Below are 26,136 nucleotides of genomic sequence, written 5' to 3' on the forward strand. Positions count from 1 at the left end.
TTTTATTTACTTATCTATTGAGTATACTTATCAAGACAAAGGAACACAGGAGCTGTAAGAAAAAAAAATGATTTAAGGAGCTTCTGACCAACAATGTCACACTTTTTTTTTTTTTTTGAGATGGAGTCTCGCTCTGTCGCCCGGCTAGAGTGCAGTGGTTGCTCGCTGCGACCTCCGCCTCCCAGGTTCAAGTGATTTTCCTGCCTCAGCCTCCCAAGTAGCTGGGATTACAGGCACTCGCCACCACACCCAGCTAATTTTTTGTATTTTTAGTAGAGACGGGGTTCACCCTGTTAGCTAGGATGATCTTAATTTCCTGACCTGGTGATCCACCCACCTCGGCCACCCAAAGTACTGAGATTACAGGTGTGAGTCACTGTGCCCAGCCAACACACTTATATTTTTTATTTTTTGCAGACAGGGTTTCACCTTATCTCACCCAAGATGGAATGCAGTGGCATGATCATGGTTCACTGCAACCTTGGACGCCTGGGCTCAAACCATCTCCCACCTCAGCCTCTCGACTAGCTGAGACTACAGGCACCAACAACCATGCCCCCAGCTAATTTGTAGGGGTGGGGTGTGTGTGTAGATGGAGTCTCACTGTGTTGCCCAGGCTGATCTCAAACTCCTGTCCTCAAGCAGTCATCCTGCCTTGGCCTCCCAAAGTGTTGGGATTACAGGAGTGAGCCACACTGCCCAGCCAATTTCCCACTTTTAACATTATGTTAGTTCCCACTGCTAGGTTGGTGGAAGAGAGAACTTGTAATTTATTGATTCATTTAGCAAATATTTTTTGAACCCCGATTGATGGCAGACTGTACTATGCAAATAGAGATACAGAAATAAAAGACAGTGATTTTTGTTTTAATTAACAATATTGGCCGGGTGTGGTGGCTCACGCCTGTGATCCCAGCACATTGGGAGGCCGGGGCTGGTGGATCACCTGAGGTCAGGAGTTCAAGACCAGCCTGGCCAAAATGGTGAAACCCCATCTCAACTAAGATACAAAAAAATTAGCTGGGCATGGCGGCAGGTGCTTGTAATCCCAGCTACTTTGGGAGGCTGAGGCAGGAGAATCACTTGAACCCGGGAGGTGGAGGTTGCAGTGAGCCGAGATCACGCCATTGCACTCCAACCTGGGCAACAAGAGCAAAACTCTGTCTGGAAAAAAAAAAAAAGTATTTTGGGACAATGAGATTAGCAAATTAATATGTGATAATTTTTGTAATGTAAAGTAGGCAGTATGCACAGGCCTTTCAGACAGAGATAGAATTGCTCAAATTGACACCAGAGATCAGGAGAAGTGTCCTGGAGAAGATAAAGCTAAATCAAAAGAAGGTTATTCTAGGGAGAAGAAACTATATGGGTAAAGGTACAAAGATGTGAGATAATGTGGTATATTTTTATAAATGCAATTAATTTTATATATCTCCAACATAGTGTGAGCAGTGGTAGGTGACAGGCTACACAATTCTTTAAAATCTGTGATTCTACTGCACACACAGATTTATTTCAGCTGCCATCTGTTTAAACCATATGTTGATAATTGGGTGTGAGTATCTTTCTGGAAAAAAAAAAATCATTGTTATTTTCCCCTGTTGGTTTCAGTTCAGGATATTACCATCAATTAGAAAGAATAAATTTGTGAGTCATAAGGGGATTATAAAAGTTGAATCTTCTAATCATAAAAGTTGCTTGATATAAGGAAACAGCTCAAACTCTGCAGACTCATCAACTTCTTCCAGTTACCCCCAAAACTGATATTTGGTAATGGCACAAGCAAGAAGAAAAATTAATTTTTTTCACTTCCTCAAAACATCAAATAGTGAGGCACTACACAAGATGTCCAAGTGAATTATGCAATAACATTTTAGTTTATTAGCCTGTTCTTGCAGTATAAACCATACAAACCATTTTCTCCCTTCACTGTAGGTGCCCGATTCATGGCAAGTGAATTTACCTTTTTATATGTAGAATCTAGATACTAACCTAAAATTCCTACCTATGGCAGTGGTGCACCGTTGGGTCATTTTTGTTGTTGCTAAATTCTCAGGATTGGCCGGGCACAGTGGCTCTCACCTGTAATCCCAGCATTTTGGGAGGCCGAGGCAGGCGGATCACTTGAGGTCAGGAGGTCGACACCAGCCTAGCCAACATGACAAAACCCCCTCTCTACTAAAAATACAAAAAATTAGCCAGGCGTGGTGGCGTGTGCCTATAGTCCCAGCTACTTGGGAGACTGCAGCAGGAGAATCACTTCAACCCAGGAGGCAGAGGTTGCAGTGAGCCAAGATCACACCACGGCACTGCAGCCTGGGCAACAGAGTGAGACTCTCTCAAAAAAAAAAAAAAAAAATTCTCAGGATACTCCAGGCACAGTGGCTCACACTTAAAATCCCAGCACTTTTGAGAGGCCGAGGTGGGCCGATTACAGGAAGCCAGGAGTTCAAGACAAGCCTGGGCAACATGGTGAGACCACATCTCTACTAAAAATACAAAATGCTTAGCCAGGCATGGTGGTGCATGCCTGTAATCCCAGCTAATCCAGAGGCTGAGGCACAAGAATCTCTTCAACCCGGGAGGTAGAGGTTGCAGTGAGCTGAGATCACGCCACTGCACTCCAACCTGGGTGACAAAGGGAGACTTCATCTAAAAAATAATAATAAAAAAAATCAGGATAAGTAGCTGAAAATCAAGCATATCATCTGGAATTTCATTATATATACAGTCATTCAGTGCCTATTAAAGTCCCAGGACTGGCTGGGCATGGTGGCTCACGCCTGTAATCCCAGTACTTTGGGAGGCTTAGGCAGGTGGATCACCTGAGGTCAGGAGTTCAAGACCAGCCTGACCAACATGGAGAAACCCCGTCTCTACTAAAAATACAAAAAAAATTAGCTGGACATGGTGGCGCATGCCTGTAATCCCAGCTACTTGGGAGTCTGAGGCAGGAGAATCTCCTGAACCCCAGAGGTGGAGGTTGCAGCAGGCTGATACCATGCCATTGCACTCCAGCCTGGGCAATAAGAGGGAAACTCTGTCTCAAAAAAATGTATAATAATGATAATAATAATAATAATAATAATAATAATAATAAGGTCCCAGGACTATACTAGGCACTAGAAGCTAGTCCTAATGGAGCTTAGATTCTAATGAATCCCAGCAGGAGAAAACAGACCAAAAAGGATGTATAAAGATATATTTTTATATATTTACAAATAAAAATACACATGAATATAATTACATAAATAACATATGATAACATACATAGGTAACTGTAAATATATATGGCTACATGTATAGAACATGCCAAGTGATAAGTGTTATGGGAAAAAAACATAAAATAGAGTTAGGAGGAAAGTGAGTACTTCAGCAAGGAGTTACTCTAGGTAGATGGAAAGGGAAGGTTTCTGATAAGGAGATGTCTGACCACACCCTCTAAAGGAGGTTAAGAGAACATCTGAGGAAAGTCAAGTTGATGTAAGGCAATTGAATATACAAGTTGAATTCAAGGGAGTAGCCCAAATTGAAGATAATCACTTGGAACATTTATTTAAAATGATTAAACCAGATTAGACTACAAAATGTAGGTAGAAAACAGACCTGAGGACTATGCTTTAGGGAAAACCACCATTTAGAGGTCAAGGCAAAGAACAAGAAGAAACAAATGAGACCAAGAAGGAGTGACTAGTGAAGAAAGAGGAAATTAGAAGACTGTGAGGCCTGGAAGCCCAGCTTGTTTCAAGGAGAGGGAATGACCCAGCAGTGTGAAATTACCTTGGGAGATACAGCATATGAATTGAGAACTGACCTGTGATTAGGCAAAGCAGAGGTCATGGATGACTTCAAACAGAATTATTTCAACAAGGCCAGGCTCGAAGGCTCACACCTGTAATCCCAGCACTTTGGGAGGCTGACGTGGGCAGATCGCCTGAGGTCAGGCGTTTGAGACCAACATGGCCAACAGGGTGAAACTCCGTCTCTATTAAAAATACAAAAATTAGCCGGGCGTGATGGTGGAAGCCTGTAATCCCAGCTACTCGGGAGGTTGAGGCAGGAGAATCGCTTGAACCCAGGAGGCAGAGTTTGCAGTGAGCCAAGATCACGACATTGCACTCCAGCCTGGGTGATGAGCGAAACTCCGTCTCAAAAATAAATAAATAAATAAATAAGTATTCCTCTCTACAACAAGAAGCGGAAGACAGGAAAACTTTATTGGAATAAGAAAGAACGGAAGAACTCAAAACTAATTTTAAGTAGTTTTGCTGCACACTGAACAGACAAATGGGGCAATAGCTAGATGTAGAGCCAAAGGTTTTTGTTTTTTTTTAAGATACGATATAATATAGCACATTTTGTATTCTTTTTGAGTCAGGGTCTCCCTCTGTCACCCAGGCTGGAGCGCAATGACACAAGCACAGCTCACTGTAACCTCAACCTCAACCTTGACTTCCCTGGCTCAAGCGATTTTCCAACCTCAGCCTCCCAAGTAGCTAGGACTACAGTCATGCACCATCATGCCTGGCTAACTTTTTTTCTATTTTTTGTAGAGATGGGGGTCTCGCTATGTTGCTTAGGTTAGTCTTGGACTCCTGGGCTCAAGTTATCCTCCCACCTCCTCCCAAGTGCTGGGATTATAGGCATGACCCACCACCTCCCAAAGTGTTGGGATTATGGCTGTGAGCCACCATGCCGACCTGAGTATTTGTATTCTGATTAGAACACATTTTGAGAACTGCTGACCTAGAGCAATCAGATGTAAATATAGCTGAAGATAACTAGAGAGTAATGTTAGTCCTTAATACGGACTAAAAAACTAAAGTAAAGCCAGCGCAGTAGCTCACACCTGCAATCTCAGCACTTTGGGAGGCCAAGGCCGGTGGATCACTTAAGATCAGGAGTGCGAGACCAGCCTGGCCAATATGGTGAAACGCTGTCTCTATTTAAAAATACAAAAATAGGCCAGGCACAGTGTCTCACACCTGTAATCCCAGCATTTTGGGAGGCCAAGGCGGGCAAATCACCAGAGGTCGGGAGTTTTGAGACCAGCCTGGCCAACACGGTGAAAAGCCATCTCTACTAAAAATATCAAAATTAGCCGGGCATGGTGGCGCATGCGTGTAATCTCAGCTACTTGGGAGGCTGAGGCAGGAGAATCACTTGAACCCAGGAGGTGGAGGTTGCAGTAAGCCTACATCACACTACTGTACTCTAGCCTGGGTGACAAAGCAAGACTCTGTCACACACACGAAAGAGACTATTAGGTCATGGGGACACCACGCTCTTGAATAAATTAAAGCTGTTAACGCAGAAGTTAGTTAGTTATTGCAGGACTGGGTTAGTTATAAAAGAGGGGAGTTCAGCCCCCTTTTCCTTTCCTCTCTTCTTGCATGCTGTCTTACTGTGTGATACGTTCTGCCATGTTATCATATAGCAAGAAGGTCTTCACCAGATGCATGTAGTCCCTTAATCTTGACCGCCCAGCATCCAGAACCATGAACCAAATAAATCTCTGTCCTTTATAAATTACCTAGTCTGTGGTATTCTGATACAGCAGTGGAAAATGAAGTAAGGCACCTACTTTTTCCCTAGATGGTATGTGCAAAATCCTTTGCCCTTATTTCCCACATGGATGAAATTTGTTGGAAAGCACTTGGCTTGCTAGTGATTAAGAGGTCTCTCCTTGACCAAACTCTAGATAGGCTCCTGTGAACCACTCTTTTGACTAGGCCCCATCCTTGCACCTTGCTCTTTGTCCAGGCTAGAGTGCAGTGGCACGATCTCAGCTCACTGCAACCTCTGTCTCCCAGGTTCAAGCGATTCTCCTGCCTCAGCCTCCTGAGTAGCTGGGATTACAGGCATGCGCCACCATGCCCGGCTAAGTTTTGTATTTTTAGTAGAGACAGGGTTTCACCATATTGGTCAGGCTGGTCTCCAACTCCTGACCTCATCATCCGCCTGCCTCAGCCTCCCAAAGTACTGGGAATACAGGCGTGAGACCCCGTGCCCGGCTGTACCTTGCTTTTTTTTGGAGATGGAGTTTTGTTCTTGTTGCCCAGGCTGGAGTGCAATGGCGCATTCTCAGCTCACCGCAATCTTCACCTCCCGGGTTCAAGCAATTCTCCTGCCTCAGCCTCCTGAGTAGCTGGGATTACAGGCATGTGCCACCATGCCTGGCTAATTTTGTATCGTTAGTAGAGATGGGGTTTCTCCATGTCGGTCAGGCTGATCTTGAACTCCCGACCTCAGGTGATCCGCCCACCTCGGCCTCCCAAAGTGCTGGGATTACAGGTGTGAGCCATCATGCCCAGCCACATACCTTGCTCTTAAGAGCCCAGTCATGGCAAGAATCCTGCCAAGTTCCTTTAGCCAGAATCCCCACCATCAATATCTGATCACCCTTGATATTTGACCAGATTCCTCATTCCCTACCATCCCCCCGGTGATAACTGATCAACCTGGCCTATCTTCAGCAAGAATCCTGTTAGGTCAATTTAACCAGAATTCCTCTAACCCCTAATGTTTTCTCTTAGTAATTTTTCATCCACTGACCACCTTCATTACCCAACCTACTCCTTGGCTATAAATCCCTACTTGTCCATGCCATATTTGGAACTGAGCCTAGTTCTTTTTCATTTTTTATTCTCAGGTCTCACAGGAATGAAAAGAACTGAGCCTCGTTCCATGCTGAGGTCTCTTTTTCCTTATTGTAAGTTACTGAGTAAAAGCATTTTTTTTCACTTTACCGTTCAACTCTGATTTTCTTCTACACTAGGGAACCAAGACAGAATAGGTTTATATAACACTAAACTATTAAGACAATATCTCTGTATTAGGACTAATATTTTGACCTCTGTCAGCAAAGAGCTAACACGTGGAAAAGAAAAATCATCCCAAACCTGGTCTGGGACAGAACCCTTTTGCTTGATGTAATGCACAACCTCTTTCTGGGATGTGTTAAATAAAATGTATGGAAGGCCACTGATTTGGACTGAACCTCTTGCACTAGTGTAACTGCCCAATGGGTTCACCTTGCCTGCTGCCTAGACAGAGCCAATTTATCAAGACAGGGGAACTGCAATAGAGACAGAGTAATTCACACAGAGCCAGCTGGGCAGGAGACCAGCGTTTTATTACTAATCAAATCAGACTGCCCAAGCATTTGGGAATCAGAGTTTTTAAGGACAACTTGGTGGGTGGGGGGAAGCCAGTGAGCCAGGTGTGCTGATTGGTTAGGTAGGAGATGAAATCAATAGGAATTGAAGCTGTCCTCTTACGCTGAGTCAGTTCCTGGGTAGAAGTCACCAGATCAGATGAGCCAGTTTATTGAGCTGGGTGGTGCCAGCTGATCCAGCAAGTGCATGGTCTGCAAAATATCTCAAGCACTGATCTTAGGAGCAGTTTAGTGAGGGTCAGAATCTTGTAACTTCCAACGGCATAACTCCTAAACCATAATTTCTAATCTTGTGGCTAATTTCTTAGTCCTACAAAGGCAGTCTAATCCCCAGGCAGGAAGGAAAAGGTTTTGGGGAAAGGTTGTTATCATCTTTGTTTCAAACTATAAACTAAGTTCCTCCCAAAGTTAGTTCAGCCTATGCACAGGAAGGAACAAGGACAGCTTAAAGGTTAGAACCAAGATGGAGTCTGTTAGGTTAGCTCTCTTTCACTGTCTCAGTCATTGTCCTGCCTCAGACTCCCGAGTAGCTGGGATTACAGGTGCTTGCCACCATGTCCAGCTAATTTTTGTATTTTTAGTAGAGCTGGGATTGGCCAGGCTGACCTCAGGTGATCCGCCCATCTCAGCCTCCCAAAGTGCTGGGATTACAGGCATGAGCCACTGAGCCTGGCTCAAAATTTAGTTGTTTATCTGATCTTCTGATAAATCATGAGAGAGAAGACAGCCAAATCCCCAAACAGGCCCCTTTTAGCTGGCAGGATAGGGAAGTCCTCACTGTTTTAACTCTTGCAAGGAAAGTGATCTGAAGTTACATCAACCAACCCACTTTTCGTATTATGCTGTTTCTTGTTCCTGCTTCAGCTACCTTATAAATACCAATTGTTTTTGTAACCCCCAAAGGGGTTTACTCTGCCTGCTGCCTAGACAGAGCCAATTTATTAAGACACGGAAATTGCAATAGAGAAAGATTAATTCACGCAGAACCAGCTGTGCAGGAGACCAGAGTTTTGTTTTTGTTTTTTTCTTCTGTTTTTTTTTTTTTTTTTGAGACAGTCTCGCTCTGTTGCCCAGGCTGGAGTACAGTGGCCCGATCTCAGCTCACTGCAACCTCCCCCTCCTGGGTTCAAGCAATTCTCTGCCTCAGCCTCCCGAGTGGCTGGGATTACAGGTGCCCACCACCACACCCGGCTAATTTTTTTGTTTTGGGGTTTCACCATCTTGGCCAGGCTGTTCTTGAACTCCTGGCCTCGTAATCCACTCGCCTTAGCCTCCCAAAGTGCTGGGATTACAGGCGTGAGCCACCGCGCCCAGCCAGTGAGCAGAGTTTTTAAAGACAACTTGGTGGGTGAGGGGAAGCCAGTGAGCCAGGAGTGCTTATTGGTTAGAGATGTAATTATAGAGTTGGAGCTGTTTTCTTGTGCTAAGTTAGTTCCTGGGTGGGGGGGGCCACAAGATTAGATGAGTCAGTTTATTGATCTGGGTGGTGCCAGCTGATTCATTAAGTGCAGGGTCTGCAAAATATTGTAAGCACTGATCTTAGGAGCAGTTTAGGAACAGTCAGAATTTTGTAGCCTCCAGCAGTATGACTTATTTTATTTATTTATTTATTTATTTTGAGATGGAGTTTCGCTCTTGTTGTCCAGGCTGGAGTGCAATGGCGCCACCTCAGCTCACCGCAAACTCCGCCTCCCGGGTTCAAGTGATTCTCCTGCTTCAGCCTCCCGAGTAGCTGAGATTACAGGCAAGCGCCACCAGGCCCAGCTAATTTTGTATTTTTAGTACAGACAGGGTGTCTCCATGTTGGTCAGCCTGGTCTCGAACTCCCGACCTCAGTTGATCCACCCGCCTCGGCCTCCCAAAGTGTTGGGATTGCAGGCGTGAGCCACCGCGCCTGGCCTCCAGCAATATGACTTCTAAACCATAATTTTTTTGGAGATGGAGTTTCACTCCTGTCGCCCAGGCCGGAGTGCAATGGCCCAATCTCCGCGCACTGCAACCTTCACCTCCCAGTTTTAAGTGATTCTCCTGCCTCAGCCTCCCAAGTAGCTGGGGATTACAAGCACCTGCCACCACGCCTGGCTAATTTTTGTATTTTTAGTAGACACGGGGTTTCACCATGTTGGCCAGGCTGCTCTCTAACTCCTGACCTTAGGTGACCCACCTGCCTCAGTGTCCCAAAGTGCTGGGATTATGGGCATGAGCCACCATGCCCAGCATAAACTATAATTTTTAATCTTGTGGCTAATGTTAGTCCTACAAAGGCAATTCAGTCCCCAGGCAAGAAGGAGGTCGGCTTTGGGAAAGGGCTGTCACTGTCTTTGTTTAAAGTATAAACTAAGTTTTTTAAAGTTAGTTCAGCCTACACCCAGGAATGAACAAGGACAGCTTGGAGGTTAAAAGCAAGATAAATTCAGTTAAGTTAAATCTCTTTCACTGTCTTTTTTTTTTTTTTTTTGAGACGGAGTCTTGCTCTTTCACCCGGGCTGGAGTGCAGTGGCACAATCTCGGCTCACTGCAACCTCTGCCTCCCGGGTTCCGCCATTCTCCTGCCTCAGCCTCCTGAGTAGCTGGGACTACAGGCGCCTGCCACCACGCCCGGCTAAATTTTTGTATTTTTAGTAGAGAGGGGGTTTCACCGTGTTAGCCAGGATGGTCTCGATCTCCTGACCTCGTGATCCGCCTGCCTTGGCCTCCCAAAGTGCTGGGATTACAGGCTTGAGCCACTGCGCCCAGCCTCTTTCACTGTCTTAATCATAATTTTGCAAAGGCCATTTTATTCTGCCACTTGTAGCAGTGTCTCTTCTAAATATTTATATAAGATGCTGCTTGATTCATGAGTCACTGATAAAGGCTAATTAGATCTTTAAACTAAATTCGTTAGGCCAGGCGCAGGGGGTCTTGTTTATAATCCCAGCACTTCGGGAGGCCGAGGCAGGCAGACCACTTGAGGTCAGGAATTCGAGACCAGCCTGGCCAACATGGTAAAACCTGGTCTCTACTAAAAATACAAAAATTAGCCAGATGTGGTGGCACGCACCTGTAATCCCAGCTACTTGGAAGGCTGAGGCAGGAGAATTGCTTGAACCCAGGAGACGGAGGTTGCAGTGAGCCAAGATTGCACCACTGCACTAAAGCCTGGGTTACAGAGCCAGACTACATCTCAAAAATAAATAAATAAGGCCAGGCGCGGTGGCTCATGCCTGTATCCCTGCACTTTGGGAGGCCGAGACGAGTAGATCACCTGAGGTCAGGAGTTCAAGACCAACTTGGCCAACATGATGAAACCCTGTCTCTACCAAAAATACAAAAAATTAATCAGGCGTGGTGGTGCCTGTAATCTCAGCTACTCAGGAGGCCTGAGGCAGGAGAATCACTTGAACCTGGGAGGTGGAGCTTGCAGTGAGCTATGATCAGGCCACTGCACTCCAGCCTGGGCAACAAGAGTGAAACTCTGTCTCAAGAAAAAAAAAAAAAAAAAAAAAAAAAGGCCGGGTGCGGTGGCTCACACCTGTAATCCAGCACTTTGGGAGGCCAAGGCGGGTGGATCACGAAATCAGGAGATTAAGACCATCCTGGCTAATATGGTGAAAGCCTGTCTCTACTAAAAATGTAAAAAATTAGTCGGGCATGGTGGCAGGCGCCTGTAGTCCTATCTACTCGGGAGGCTGAGCCAGGAGAATGGCCTGAACCCGGGAGGCAGAGCTTGCAGTGAGCCGAGATCACGCCATTGCACTCCAGCCTGGGCAACAGAGGGAGACTCCCTCCTTCTCAAAAAAAAAAAAAAAAGAAAAAAAAAAAACCTTTAAAATTTAATTAGAGAATTACAGTAACTACATGCAAAAGGGAAGCTGTGCTATTGTGCTTAACACTTGCATAATCCCAGTGATACAACACAAATGATGGTGCAATCCACTGCCAATACCATAATATTCCAGGTTAATATCTTACACTTTGCTGTCTTTTCTCCGCCTTGTCTACTTGGAGGTATTAGAAAACTATTTCACTCGAAAATTTATCTTCACCAGATAGTTTTATGAAATATGATCAGTTTTCAGGTGCACAGTCTATAACTGAAGTTGAATATAAGGTTTTCTAAACAGTTGTTTTATACTAGGCTGAACTGGTCTAATCCTGAACAACAAGCATTAGAGAAGTATTAAACAAAAAATAAGCTTCTGTGCACTTGGAAACTAACGGAAAACCTGTCAATATTTATTATACCAAAGTCAACCATTCAGTCAATTAAATGGTATATTAATACAAACAAAAGTTATTTATAAATCTTTTATTTTAAAATTCTACCTTGTTAAAAATTAATCAGTAAGTGTCCTGGTAACTACACCAAAACATATTTTGTTACAAGGGCAAGCTTAATTCAGTAACACAAAAAGGTATACGTATGTATTAATATGAAGAAATAAGGAATTAAAATAGATTCTTATTTAGATTTACTTATTCAGAAATGATTCAAGTCAAACAGTTTATTTTCTATAGATTTATAATATTTTGCCCTCAACAGAACTAAAGTACTAAACAGAAAGCGATTCTGTACAATTGGCCATAATATGTACAAAGATGTCTCCAGTTGTTTTTAAAAAACTTATAACAATACTCAGTTACTTCTAATAGTCATTAAGATTTTAGTTCTGTTCCTTGAATTACATTCCGAATCTTCTCAGCATCAATTTGTACAATTTTGTTGGATGGATCAATCTTAAGTGCCGCTTCATAATCCTGTAGGCCTGTGTTTATATAGCAATGATGATTAATACAATAAATATTTTATTAGCACTTCTTTTATCTAGACAATAGTTGCTTAAAATAAAAATAACCACTAGTAGCATGGTTCAGGACAAGTACCAAGTTTTAAATTAGATTCCCATCTTTTTTTTTTTTTTCTTTGAGACAGAGTCTCCTTCTGTTGCCCAGGCTGGAGTGCAGTGGCACGATCTCGGCTCACTGCAAGTTCCGCCTCCTGGGTTCACACCATTCTTCTGCCTCAGCCTCCTGAGTAGCTGGGACTACAGGCACCTGCCACCATGCCTGGCTAATTTTTTGTATTTTTAGTAGAGACGGGGTTTCACCATGTTAGCCAGGATGGCCTTGATCTCCTGACCTCATGATCCACCCACCTTGGCCTCCCAAAGTGCTGGGATTACAGGTGTGAGCCATCGTGCCCGGCCCCTAAATCTATTTAAAGTAAAATAAAATAAATGCTATGTTTTCTGTATACATGGAGCTAAATTACAGACCTTAATACAGTCTAACAAATATAAGCAATGTGCATGCACTATGGTAGATCAGTTATTTCCGAGCTTAGGTATGTGTGTATACACACACACACACACACACACACACACACACACACAAATACATACATACATACAGGGTATGACCAAAGAAGCTCTTTGAGATAAATATCCATGATATCTCAAATCATTTATTTATTTATTTTTTTTTTTAAATTTATGAAGTATTTATTGATCGTTCTTGGGTGTTTCTCGGAGAGGGGGATATGGGAGGGTCATAGGATAATAGTGGAGAGAAGGTCAGGAGATAAACACATGAACAAAGGTCTCTGGTTTTCCTAGGCAGAGGTCCCTGCGGCCTTCTGCAGTGTTTGTGCCCCTGGGTACTTGAGATTAGGGAGTGGTGATGACTCTTAAAGGGCATGCTGCCTTCAAGCATCTGTTTAACAAAGCACATCTTGCACCGCCCTTAATCCATTTAACCCTAAGTTGACACAGCATATGTTTCAGAGAGCATGGGGCTGGGGGAAAGGCCATAGATCAACAGCACCCCAAGGCAGAAGAATTTCTCCTAGTCAGAACAAAATGGAGTCTCCTATGCCCACCCCATTCTACACAGACACAGCAACAATCTGATCTCTCCTTCCTTTCCCCACACTTCCTCCCCTTCTCTTCAACAAAACCGCCATCGTCCTCATGGCCCGCTCCCGATGGTCGCTGTCTCTTTGGAGCTGTTGGGTACACCTCCCAGACAGGGCAGCCGGGCAGAGGCGCTCCTCACGTCCCAGACAGGGCGGCCGGGCAGAGGCGCTCCTCGCTTCCCAGACGGGGCCGCCCGGGCAGAGGCGCTCCTCTCCTCCCAGACGGGGCGGCCGGGCAGAGGCTCTCCTCACATCCCAGACGATGGGCGGCCGGGTAGAGGCGCTCCTCACATCCCAGACGGGGCGGCCGGGCAGAGGCGCTCCTCACTTCCCCGACTGGGCCGCCCGGGCAGAGGCGCTCCTCGCTTCCCAGAAGGGGCCGCCCGGGCAGAGGCGCTCCTCGCTTCCCAGACGGGGCTGCCCGGGCAGAGGTGCTCCTCACTTCCCAGACGGGGCCGCCCGGGCAGAGGCGCTCCTCACTTCCTCCCAGACCGGGTGGCAGCCGGGCAGAGGTGCTCCTCACCTCCCAGACGGGGCGGCCGGGCAGAGGCGCTCCTCACCTCCCAGAGGGGGCGGCCGGGCAGAGGCGCTCCTCACTTCCCAGACCGTGTGGCGGCTGGGCAGAGGCGCTCCTCCCTTCCCAGATGGGGCAGCCAGGCAGAGGCGCTCCCCACTTCCTCCCAGACGGGGTGGCGGCCAGGCAGAGGCGCTCCTCACTTCCCAGAGGGGGCGGCCGGGCAGAGGTGCTCCTCACTTCCTCCCAGACGGGGTGGCAGCCGGGCAGAGGCACTCCTCACCTCCCAGACGGGGCAGCCGGGCAGAGGTGTTCCTCATCTCCCAGACGGGGCGGCCGGGCAGAGGTGCTCCTCATCTCCCAGATGGAGCGGCCGGGCAGAGGTGCTCCTCATCTCCCAGACGGGGCGGCCGGGCAGAGGTGCTCCACACTTCCTCCCAGACGGGGTGACGGCCGGGCAGAGGCACTCCTCACCTCCCAGACGGGGCGGCCGGGCAGAGGCGCTCCTCACCTCCCAGACGGAGTGGTCAGGCAGAGGCGCTCCTCACTTCCCATATGGGGTGGCGGCCGGGCAGAGGCGCTCCTCACTTCCCAGATGGGGCAGCCGGGCAGAGGCGCTCCTCACTTCCTCCCAGATGGGGTGGCGGCCAGGCAGAGGCACTCCTCACCTCCCAGACGGGGCGGCCGGGCAGAGGTGCTCCTCACTTCCTCCCAGACGGGGCAGCCGGGCAGAGGTGCTCCTCACTTCCTCCCAGACGGGGTGGCAGCCGGACAGAGGCACTCCTCACCTCCCAGACGGGGCGGCCGGGCAGAGGCGCTCCTCACTTCCCATACGGGGTGGCAGCCGGGCAGAGGCGCTCCTCACTTCCTCCCAGACGGGGTGGCAGCCAGGCAGAGGCGCTCCTCACTTCCCAGACGGGGTGGCCGGGCAGAGGCGCTCCTCACTACCCAGACGGGGTGGCCAGGCAGAGGCACTCCTCACCTCCCAGACGGGGCGGCCGGGCAGAGGCGCTCCTCGCTTCCCATACGGGTTGGCAGCCGGGCAGAGGCGCTCCTCACTTCCCAGATGGGGCAGCCGGGCAGAGGCGCTCCTCACTTCCCAGATGGGGCAGCCGGGCAGAGGCGCTCCTCACTTCCTCCCAGACGGGGTGGCGGCCAGGCAGAGGCGCTCCTCACTTCCCAGACGGGGCGGCCGGGCAGAGGTGCTCCTCACTTCCTCCCAGATGGGGTGGCGGCCGGGCAGAGGTGCTCCTCACCTCCCAGACGGGGCGGCCGGGCAGAGGCGCTCCTCCCTTCCCAGACGGAGTGGCCAGGCAGAGGCGCTCCTCACCTCCCAGAGTGGGCGGCCGGGCAGAGGCGCTCCTCACTTCCCAGAGTGGGCGGCCGGGCAGAGGCGCTCCTCACTTCCCAGAGTGGGCGGCCGGGCAGAGGCGCTCCTCACTTCCTCCCAGACGGGGTGGCGGCCAGGCAGAGGCGCTCCTCACCTCCCAGACGGGGCGGCCGGGCAGAGGCACTCCTCACCTCCCAGAGTGGGCGGCCGGGCAGAGGCGCTCCTCACTTCCCATAGGGGGTGGCAGCCGGGCAGAGGCGCTCCTCACTTCCCAGATGGGGCAGCTGGGCAGAGATGCTCCTCACTTCCTCCCAGATGAGATGGCGGCCAGGCAGAGGCGCTCCTCACCTCCCTGACGGGGCGGCCGGGCAGAGGCACTCCTCACCTCCCAGAGTGGGCGGCCGGGCAGAGGCGCTCCTCACTTCCCAGAGTGGGCGGCCGGGCAGAGGCGCTCCTCACTTCCCAGAGTGGGCGGCCGGGCAGAGGCGCTCCTCACTTCCCAGAGTGGGCGGCCGGGCAGAGGCGCTCATCACTTCCCATAGGGGGTGGCAGCCGGGCAGAGGCGCTCCTCACTTCCCAGATGGGGCAGCTGGGCAGAGGTGCTCCTCACTTCCTCCCAGACGGGGTGGTGGCCAGGCAGAGGCGCTCCTCACCTCCCAGGCGGGGCGGCCGGGCAGAGGCGCTCCTCACCTCCCAGGCGGGGCGGCCGGGCAGAGGCGCTCCTCACCTCCCAGAAGGGGTGGCTGGGCAGAGGCGCTCCTCACTTCCCACATGGGGTGGCAGCCGGGCAGAGGCGCTCCTCACTTCCCAGACGGGGTGGCGGCCAGGCAGAGGCGCTCCTCACTTCCCAGATGGGGCAACCGGGCAGAGGCGCTCCTCACTTCCTCCCAGACGGGGTGGAGGCCAGGCAGAGGCGCTCCTCACTTCCCAGACGGGGCGGCCGGGCAGAGGCGCTCCTCACTTCCTCCCAGACGGGGTGGCGGCCGGGCAGAGGCGCTCCTCACCTCCCAGACGGGGCGGCCGGGCAGAGGTGCTCCTCATCTCCCAGACGGGGCAGCCGGGCAGAGGCGCTCCTCACTTCCTCCCAGACGGGGTGGCAGCCGGGCAGAGGCGCTCCTCACCTCCCAGACGATGGGCGGCCGGGCAGAGGTGCTCCTCACTTCCCAGATAGGGCGGCCGGGCAGACGGGCTCCTCACATCCCAGACGATGGGCGGCCAGGCAGAGACGCTCCTCACTTCCTAGACGGGGTGGCGGCGGGGCAGAGGCTGTAATCTTAGCACTTTAAGAGGCCAAGGCAGGAGGCTGGTAGGTGGAGGTTGCAGCGAGCCGAGATCACACCACTGCACTCCAGCCTGAGCACCATTGAGCGTTGAGTTAGCGAGACTCCGTCTGCAATCCCAGCACCTCGGGAGGCTGAGGCGGGCAGATCACTAGAGGCCAGGAGCTGGAGACCAGCCCAGTCAACACGGCGAAACCCCGTCTCCACCAAAAATACAAAAACCATTCAGGTGTGGCGGCGCGCGCCTGCAATCCCAGGCACTCGGCAGGCCGGCCGAGGCAGGAGAATCACAGGAGCCCGAGGCAGGGAGGTTGCAGCGAGCCGAGATCACGGCAGTACAGTCCAGCTTCGATAACAGAGGGAGACCGAAAAGGGGAGAGGGAGAGGGAGAGGGGGAGGGGGAGGGGGAGGGGGAGGGGGAGGGGGAGGGGGAGGGGGAGGGGGAGGGGGAGGGGGAGAGGGAGAGGGAGAGGGAGAGCTCAAATCATTTATATATTTTATCTTTTTTTTTTTTTTTTGGAGACAGAGTCTTGCTCTGTCACCCAGGCTGTAGCGCAGTGGCGCAATCTTGGCCACTGCAAGCTCTGCCTCCCGGGTTCACGCCATTCTCTGGCCTCAGCCTCCCGAGTAGCTGGGACTACAGGCGCCCGCTACCACACCTGGCTAATTTTGTTTTTGTATTTTTAGTAGAGATGGGGTTTCACCATGTTAGCCTGGATGGTCTTGATCTCCTGACCTTGCGATCCGCCTGCTTCGGCCTCCCAAAGTGCTGGGATTACAGGCATAAGCCACCGCGCCCAGCCTATCATGTATTTTTTTTTTTAAGAGACAGGGTCTCACTATGTTGCCCAAGCTGGTCTCAAACTCCTGGCCTCAAGCCATCCTTCCACCTCAGCCTCCCCAGTTCCTGGGATTACAGGTGTGAAGCACCACACCCAGCATTTATCACACATGTTTCTATGAAGAGTTGTCTGGTAATATAGCATTTTTTTTTTTTTTTTTTGAGAAGGAGTTTCGCTGTTGTTGCCCAGGCTGGAGTGCAATGACGTGATCTCGGCTCACCGCAATCTCCGCCTCCCGGGTTCAAGGGATCCTCCTGCCTCAGCCTCCCGAGTAGCTGGGATTACAGGCATGTGCCACTATGCCCAGCTAATTTTGTATTTTTAGTAGAGGGTTTCTCCATGTTGGTCAGGCTGGTCTCAAACTCCCGACCTCAGATGATCCACCCGTCTCTGCCTCCCAAAGTGCTGGGATTACAGGCATGAGCCTCTGCACCCAGCTAATATAGCATTTTTCTAGACTTGTGAAACTTGTTGTTCACACTTATTTTAATTCTCTTCTACAATGAATTTTTAAAATATAATTTAGAAATCATGTATTGTCAGATATGCTGCAGACATTACTAAGAATAAATTAAATGCTAAAAATATTTAAAAATAGAGTCCTTAAAAGTCACGATCTTAAATAATTCCAATGACATTTTTTTCAGAGTATAACTTGGGACTTAAACCATTTCTATCAATTCCTTACCTTCTACATACAATTCTAGTTGACAGAATGCTGTTCCACGTCGTACATGTGCCTTCATTCTTGCATTAGCATTGTCTGTAACAGGTGGCATCAATAATTCCAGTGCCTTACAAAAAATATATAATTATTACAAGAAAGTTATAATTTCTTAATTTAAACAAGCAAAAGGCTGGGCGTGGTGGCTCACACCTGTAATCCCAACACTTGGGGAGGCCGAGGTGGGTGGATCACCTGAGGTCAGGATTTTGAGACCAACCTGGCCAACATGGCGAAACCCCGTCTCTGCTAAAAAAAAATACAAAAATTATCTGGGTGTTGTGGTACACACCTGTAGTCCTAGCTACTTGGGAGGCTGAGGCGGGAGAATTGCTTGAACCGGGGAGGCGGAGCTTGCAGTGAGCCGAGATCGCGCCACTGCACTCCAGCCTGGGTGACAGAGCAAGAATCCGTCTCAAAAAAAAAAAACAAAAAAAACAAGCAAAAACATGGTAAAAATTCTAATTTTAAAATAAGCCTTGGGTGGGCCTGGTGGCTCACGCCTGTAATCCCAGCACTTTCGGAGGCTGAGGTGGGTAGATCACCCAAAGTCAGGAGCTTCAGACCAGCCTGGCCAACATGGCAAAACCTCGTCTCTACTAAAAATACAAGAACTAGCCAGATGTTGTAGCGGGTGCCTGTAATCCCAGCTACTCAGGAGGCTGAGGCAGGAGAATCACTTGAATCCGGGAGGCAGGGGTTGCAATGAGCCAAGAACGCACCACTGCACTCTAGCCTGGTGACAGAGTGAGACTCTGTCTCACACACACACACAAACACACACACACACACACACACACACACACAGGCTCATCCTGTAATCCCAGCACTTTGGGAGGCCCAGGCGGGCGGATCACGAAGTCAGGAGATCGAGACCATCCTGGCTAACACGGTGAAACCCCGTCTCTACTAAAAATACAAAAAATTAGCTGGGTATGATGGCGGGCGCCTGTAGTCCCAGCTACTCCGGACGCTGAGGCAGGAGAATGGCGTGAACCCGGAAGGCGGAGCTTGCAGTGAGCCGAGATTGTGCCCCTGCACTCCAACCTGGGCGACAGAGCAAGACTCCGTCTCAAAAAAAAAAAAAAATAGCCTCAAGCACTCACCTAAATTTTTAGCTTAGCTGGTACAGGAATTTACCAAATATAGATATATTATATATATAAAACAAATATATATATATATAACAAATAATTATTATCAGGTTTTCCAGAAGAGATATGTTGAACAACTTAAGGAATTTTTCAGTTGTTCCTATGTGGGATTCATACCCCTCCAAGGTTATTATTCGGCTTATCATTTCACATCTCCACAGCTTTATTTTTACTAGTAGGAATTATTAAATAGCATTTGTGGGCTTTTGTATTCAGATTGGGTGATTCAGCTTATTCATTCATTCAACAAATATTTGTTTGCATTGTGAGAGTCAAAGAAAAACTGGATCATAAAAGTAGTATGATATCAAAGTGATGAGGACTTGGTTGTGCCCTCCATATCCTCAATCTCAAGAAGCTACCTAAGAGATTTTGCACATGATATTCCCTTAAAACAAGTTATCTTGACATGAAAAAAATAAAAAGCTGTAGAAGTTCAAGACATACACATGAAATATTAGTAATGGAAAGTAGAATATACTAAGTTACCCTGCAAATGAGAAAATGATTGTAGAGATATCTGGGCTGGGTGCCGGGCACAGTGGCTCACGCCTGTAATCCCAGCTCTCAGGGAGGCAGAGGCGGGAGGATAGCTTGAGCCCAGGAGTTCGAGACCAGCCTGTGCAATATAGGGAGACCCACTGCGCCCGGCCAGTAACAGCTGATTTTTAATCTAACTAACTATTCATAGAAGTCACAAAAAAACACCAGTTCCTTGTCCATTAGTAAAAAATCAGTTAAAAAAAAAAAGATTCAATAAGAAAGACAATCTTTAAAATCTTTGCATCTCAATTATTTCAACTGAACAGAAAAAGATCATCATTTAAGCCAATTAATAGAAGGATATATTTAAAGCACCATATATCATAAATAGATACCATACCTTAGAAGAATCTTCAATAGCCTTGTGTAAGTTTTTTAGTTTTAGGTGGCAAGCAGCCCGGTTCAAATACAATAGTGGCATCTTATTATTTAGTCTTATGGCTAAATTATATGCATTGATAGCTGCCAAATAGTTTTCTGTTGCAAACAATTTGCTAATGAGACAAAAACAGAGAAGAAAAACAATTTAACATTGAAACAGAAACACAGAAATAATATCTAATTGTATTTGACAAAGAGGATGGCTTACCTCTTCTTGCATTCTCTTTAGGGTAAACGTTGGCTGCACTGAATCCATCTCTTCACATATACCAGCCTGTCATTTGAATGGAATGGACTTCACTCCCACCTCCAAGGGTAGACATTAGTAATTTAAGCCAATAGGCATATTTGCATTATTTTTGCTCCAGTAATTGACTCAGGGATGGGCTTGTGTGACCTATATTGTTCTATTTAGAATGAAGCCTGTGGGTTGGTTTCAAAGTTGAAGAATGAAAAGTTGGGCAAATTTCTCCCCCTGCTGGATATAAGTGAAGAAGTCACATAGCCCACATTGTTGCTGACCATTCTTAACACCATGGGAAGAGCTGGCATTAGAATAAAGCTGATACTATGGAAATATGAAAGGAATAAAAAGGCAGAAAGAAACCGAGCCCTTCATGATAAAGTTAAGCTGCTGGATCAAGCTTTACTTGAAATAGAAAACACCTTTAGCTGTTTAGTTATATAAGACAATAAATTCCTTTCAATATAAAAAAATTGGGTTTTTTGGTTACTTGCAATGAATATACTCTTTCAGTTTAAATGTTCCAAAATTCTCTTCAAATAAAGAGATGTACACGATTAAAGATTTCTTCAAAACGCAAAGTCTTTGTTTTTTGTTTGTTTGTTTTTTGAGACAGAGTTTCACTCTTGTTGCCCAGGCTGGAGTGCAATGGTGCGATCTTGGCTCACCGCAACCTCTGCCTCCCAGGTTCAAACGATTCTCCTGCCTCAGCCTCCTGAGTAGCTGGGATTACAAGTATGCGCCACCACACCTGGCTAATTTTGTATTTTTAGTAGAGATGGGGTTTCTCCATGTTGGTCAGACTGGTCTTGAACTCCCAACCTCAGGTGATCTGCCCGCTTCGGCCTCCCAAAGCGCTGGGATTACAGGCGTGAGCCACCGCACCCGGCCTGTTTTTTATGTAAAATTTCCACTTACAAAAATTTGAAAAAGTACATAAACAGGAAAATGGAAAATACTTTGCTGAAAATAAAAATGTCATATAAATATAACTTTGTATTCATGTTCATTCCATTATACTGCATACTTTGCTGCTCTAGAATATTAAACATGTCAAAAGTATACCTACAAAAGCAGCCAGTGAACTGAATAAAAGGTAAGATTACACCATTGTCACATCTAACTTGAGCTAAACTCAAGCTGAAAATAACTTGTACAAACTAGAAAAGCTAATTCTGTGGGTACAGTTTACATTTCTGAAATGCCTCATATCAGCGACGTTTCTGATTGCAAGTAACAGAACCACAACTCAAGTGGGCTTAAACAAGTAAGGAAATAAATTATCTCACATTTTAAAAGTCTATGGGATTAAGGCCCTTATAAAGAAGATAAAAAAATAAAAATAAAAAGTCCAGAGGAAAGAAGCTCCAAGCCCAATTAGCAGCTCAAAGATGTTATCAAGGCCGCAGGCTCCTTCCATCTGTCCATTCTACTGTACTCAGCAGGAACCACAATCAGGCTGGTTTTCCTCATAGACATATTAGCTCAAGGTGCCACATACAGGTATAATACTTACTGGAAGAAAAGGTAACAGTATTTTCTGATATATGTTCCCTAAGAGAAAGAAAATCTTTCCCAGAAAACTCCCAGTTTACCTCCTTTCACATCTTATTGACCAAAAGTACATACCCTTAAAACAAAAACACAAACAAAAACCAGTCTTTCTCTCCCTCAAACTCTCTTTTCCTTTATCCTTGCCTCCCTCCCTGCCTGGCCCCTGCCCCACCACCATCTCTCTCTCTCTCTCTTTCCTCCTACCCCCACCTCCCCAATTTTACTCCTCACTACTATATATTGCTGTTTAGAATGCTTTTAAAAATTCAAAAACATGACCATCTTTCCATGTTAGAAAATAGAGAAATACATTTTTATAGAGTATACATAATACATGGATTATTCTTATAGTATTTTCTCATAAGTGCTAGGATTTCTGAAACCAATTTCCTCCTACTTAGGTACATTTAGGGAGTCTTGTTTTCCAATACTTTTGCTTTTATAAAGAACATTATAATAAGTATTTTTATACCTATATCTTTTTTTTTTAAAGCAGGAATGCAACTAAAGCAGTCATGATCTGTTGAAGTCAATGAGAATTTATTGCTGGACTTGGAATAGGGTCACCATCCTAAGTCACATGGGAAAGGGCTGCACACCTCAACAAAATATGGGCTCAGCTAATAAGGATAAAGGGAGAGAATAAATGTTGGCTAGGTAATCTACAGTGTCTATAACAAATCTTTTTTTTAAAACTGTAGTAAAATATATATAACAAAATTCACCATTTTAACCATTCTTAAATGTAAAACTCAGTGGCATTAACTACATTTACATTGTACAACCATCACCACCATCCATGTTTAGAACTTTTTCATCTCAAATTGAGACTCCATACCCATTAGGGAATAAGTCTCTATTTCCCCTCCTCTCTAGTCGTTTGCAACTACCATTTGACTTTCTGTCTCTATGAGTCTGACCACTCTAAGTAACTCACATAAGTGAAATCATATATTTGTCCTTTTGTGACTGGCCTATTTCATTTAGCATAATGTCTTCAAGGTTCATCCATGTTGTAGCATGTGACAGGATTTCCTCTCTTTTTAAAGCTGAAATAACACTGCATTGTTATGGATATAACACATTTTATTTATCCATTTAGCCTTCGATGGACACTTGGGTTGCTTATATGTTTTGGATATTGTGAATGTTATTGTTATGAACATGGTTGTATAAATATCTGTTTGTGTTCCTGCTTTTAATTCTTTTGGGTATATACCAAGAAGTGGAATTACTGGGTCATATAATAATTCTATTTTTGGCCAGGCATGGTGGCTCACGCCTATAATCCCAGAACTTTGTGAGGCCAAGGCGGGCAGATAGCTTGAGATCATGAGTTTGAGACCAGCCTGGGCAACATGGCAAAACCCTGTCTCTACAAGAAATACAAAAATTAGCTGGGCATGGTGGCTTGTGCCTGTGGTCCTAGCTACTTGGGAGGCTTAGGTGGGAGGATGGCTTGAGCCTGAAGGGTAGAGGCTGCGGTGAGCCAAGTTCACACCACTGCACTCCAGCCTGGGCTATAGAGCCAGACCTTATCTCAAAAAAAGAAAAAAAAAATCTATTTTAACTTTTTTTTTGTTTTTTTGAGACAGAGTTTCACCCTTGTTGCCCAGGCTGGAGGGCAATGGCGTGATCTCGGCTCACAGCAACCTCCGCCTCCCAGGTTCAAGCGATTCTCCTGCCTCAACCTCCCAAGTAGCTGGGATTACAGGCATGCAACACCACGCCTGGCTAATTTTGTATTTTTAGTAGAGACGGGGTTTCTCCATGTTGGTCAGGCTGGTCTCGAACTCCTGACCTCAGGTGATCCACCCACCTCGGCCTTCCAAAAGTGCTGGGATTACCAAAAGTGCTGGGATTACAGGCGTGAGCCATTGCGCCCGGCCCTATTTTTACTTTTTTGGGAACCAAGATACTGTTTTCCATAGCAGCTGGATCATTCAACACCTCTACCAACAGTACACAGGATTCTAATTTCTCCACATCCTCACTAACACTTGTTATTTTCTGTTTTTTTTCTGAGTAGCCATCCTAATGGGTGTGAAGTGGCATCTCATAGTGGTTTTGATAAGACATTTCCCAAATGGTTAGTGATGTTAAACATCTTTTCATATTTACTAGCCATTTGTCTCTCTTCTTGGAGAAATGCCTATTTAAGTTCTTTGCCCATTATTATTATTTTTTTAAATTATTATTATTTTTTTTAGCAGTCTTGCTCCATTGCCAAGGCTGGAGTTCAGTGGTGCCATCTCAGCTCACTGCAACCTCTACCTCCCAGGTTTAAGTGATTCTCATGCCTCTGAGACTCAGATTAGCTGGGATTACAGGTGTGTGCCACCACACCCGACTAGTTTTTGTATTTTTAGTATAGACACGGTTTCACCATGATGGCCAGGCTGGTCTCGAACTCCTGGCCTCAGGTGATCCACCCACCTCGGCCTGCCAAAAAGCTGGGATTACAGGTGTGAGCCACTGCATCTGGCCTCTCTGCCCATTTTTTAATTAGGTTTTTTATTTTGTTGTTGAGTAGTAGTTCACATATATTCCAGATCTGCAAAGATTTTCTCTATTTTGTGGGTTGCCTTTTTACTCTATTTATAGTGTCTTCAATGCACAAAAGTTTTTAATTTTGATGTGGTCCAACTTAACCATTTTTTCTTTTGTTGCCTATGGTTTTGGTGTCATATCCAGGAAACGTTACCAAATCCACTGTAAGGAAGCACCCTGTGTCCTCTTCTAAGAGTTTTATAGTTTAGTCCTTACATTTAGGTCTTTGATCGATTTTGAGTTCTTTTTGTACATAATATTAGGAAAGTGCCCAATTCTTCTTCTTATTCTTTTTTTTCAGATGGAGTCTTGCTCTGTCACCCAGGCTGGGGTGCAGTGTCTCGATCTCAGCACACTGCAACCTCCACCTCCTTGGTTCAAGCGATTCTCCTGCCTTCGCCTCTGAGTAGCTGGGATTATGGGCACCCGCCACCACACTCAGCTAATTTTTTTTGTTTGTTTGTTTGAGACAGAGTTTCGCTCTTGTTGCCCAGGCTGGAGTGCAATGGCGCGATCTCGGCTCAATGCAACCTCCGCCTCCTGGGTTCAAGCGATTCTCCTGCCTCAGCCTCCCAATTAGCTGGGATTACCGGCACCTGCCACCACGCCCAGCTAATTTTTGTATTTTTAGTAGAGATGGGGTTTCGCCATGTTGGCCAGGCTGGTCTCAAAATCCTGACCTCAGGTGATCCACCCACCTCGGCCTCCCAAAGTGCTGGGATTACAGGAGTGAGCCACCATGCCCAGCCAATTTTTATATTTTTAGTAGAAATGGGGTTTCACCATGTTGGCCAGGCTGGTCTCAAAATCCTGACCTCAAGTAATCCACCCACCTTGGCCTCTCAAAGTGCTGGGATTACAGGCGTGAGCCACTGTGCCTGGCCAGAAATTTTCTTTTTATCTTGAGATGGAGTCTCACTCTGTTGCCCAGGCTGGAGTGCAGTGGCACGATCTCGACTCACCGCAACCTCCACCTCCCAGGTTCAAGCAATTCTCCTGCCTCAGCCTCCCGAGTAGCTGGGATTACAGGTATGTGCCACCACACCCAGCTAATTTTGTACTTTTAGTAGAGACAGGGTTTCTTGTTTTTGTTCAGTCTGGTGAACTCCCGACCTCAGGTGATCCGCCCGCCTCAGCCTCCCAAAGTGCTGGGATTAGAGGCGTGAGACACAGCGCCCGGCCCTATTACCTTGTTCTTATTAATATTATTGTACTTCCCACACAGTGTTTTAAGTATTTGTGTATGTCTCTCTCCTCCTGATTTCTGTTGTTAAGTGCCTATAGTCTGGCAAATAGCAAGCAATCAATAATTGCTTATTTAATGGCTGAATGAATAGGAAGGAAGAAAGGAAGAAGATAAAGAGGAGGAAAGATTATAAATGGTTTTACTCTTGGGAGTTAGAAGAACCAACCTGTCAGTTCCAGGCTTCTAACCTTCAGAAAAATTGCCAACTCCAGCCACAAAACAATCCCTGGTGTTGTAACAGACAAGAGAAAAGACCAAGAAAAAGTAGAAAGAAAGGAAAAATATAGATATTGTGGTAGACAGATAATGCCCCCTGCCCAAAAAAAAAGATGTCCATATTCTAATCCCAGAACCTATGAATGTTACCTAACATGGCAAAAAGGACTTTGCAGATGTGATTAAGTTAAAGAGTTTGATGGAGAGAGTACGCTGGATGATGTAGGTGGGACTTACATAAACACAAGAGGCCTTATAAAAGATAGAAGGAGGCAGGAGAGTCAGAAAAGGAGATCATGGAAACTGAGGTCAGAATAATGCAATCAGTGGCTGGGGAGCCGCAATTCAAGGAACGTAAACAGCTTAGAAGCTGGAAATTTAAGAAAATAGCTTTTCTCCTAGAGCCTTCAAAAGGAATGCAATTGACACCTAATTTTGGCCCAGTGAAACTCATTTTGGACTTCTGAATTACAGAACTATAAGATAAT

At 46.7% G+C, this 26,136-nt stretch overlaps 1 protein-coding gene across 6 annotated transcripts in view; it reads right to left on the reverse strand.

Annotated features, from left to right (window-relative positions):
- DNAAF4 (dynein axonemal assembly factor 4) overlaps window positions 1-26,136 on the reverse strand; it is an 88,328-nt gene that overhangs the window by 1,058 nt on the left and 61,134 nt on the right. For 2 of the 6 annotated variants that reach the window (XM_024232379.3, XM_054531526.2), the window contains exons 7-9: window positions 19,798-19,951; window positions 17,725-17,830; window positions 11,451-11,922 (exon numbers count right to left, since the gene is read on the reverse strand). The exons of 1 other annotated variant lie outside the window; for it this stretch is intronic. In XM_024232379.3, the coding sequence (XP_024088147.1) occupies window positions 11,813-11,922; window positions 17,725-17,830; window positions 19,798-19,951 (370 nt within the window). In that variant the 3' untranslated portion in view covers window positions 11,451-11,812. Of the gene's footprint in view, window positions 1-11,450; window positions 11,923-17,724; window positions 17,831-19,797; window positions 19,952-26,136 lie in introns of those variants that run through there. 3 more of the 6 variants (XM_054531525.2, XM_024232381.3, XM_024232380.2) reach the window with 3 other exon arrangements.

The sequence above is a fragment of the Pongo abelii genome, chromosome 16 (assembly GCF_028885655.2).
Source record: "Pongo abelii isolate AG06213 chromosome 16, NHGRI_mPonAbe1-v2.0_pri, whole genome shotgun sequence".
Taxonomy (NCBI): Eukaryota; Metazoa; Chordata; class Mammalia; order Primates; family Hominidae; genus Pongo; species Pongo abelii.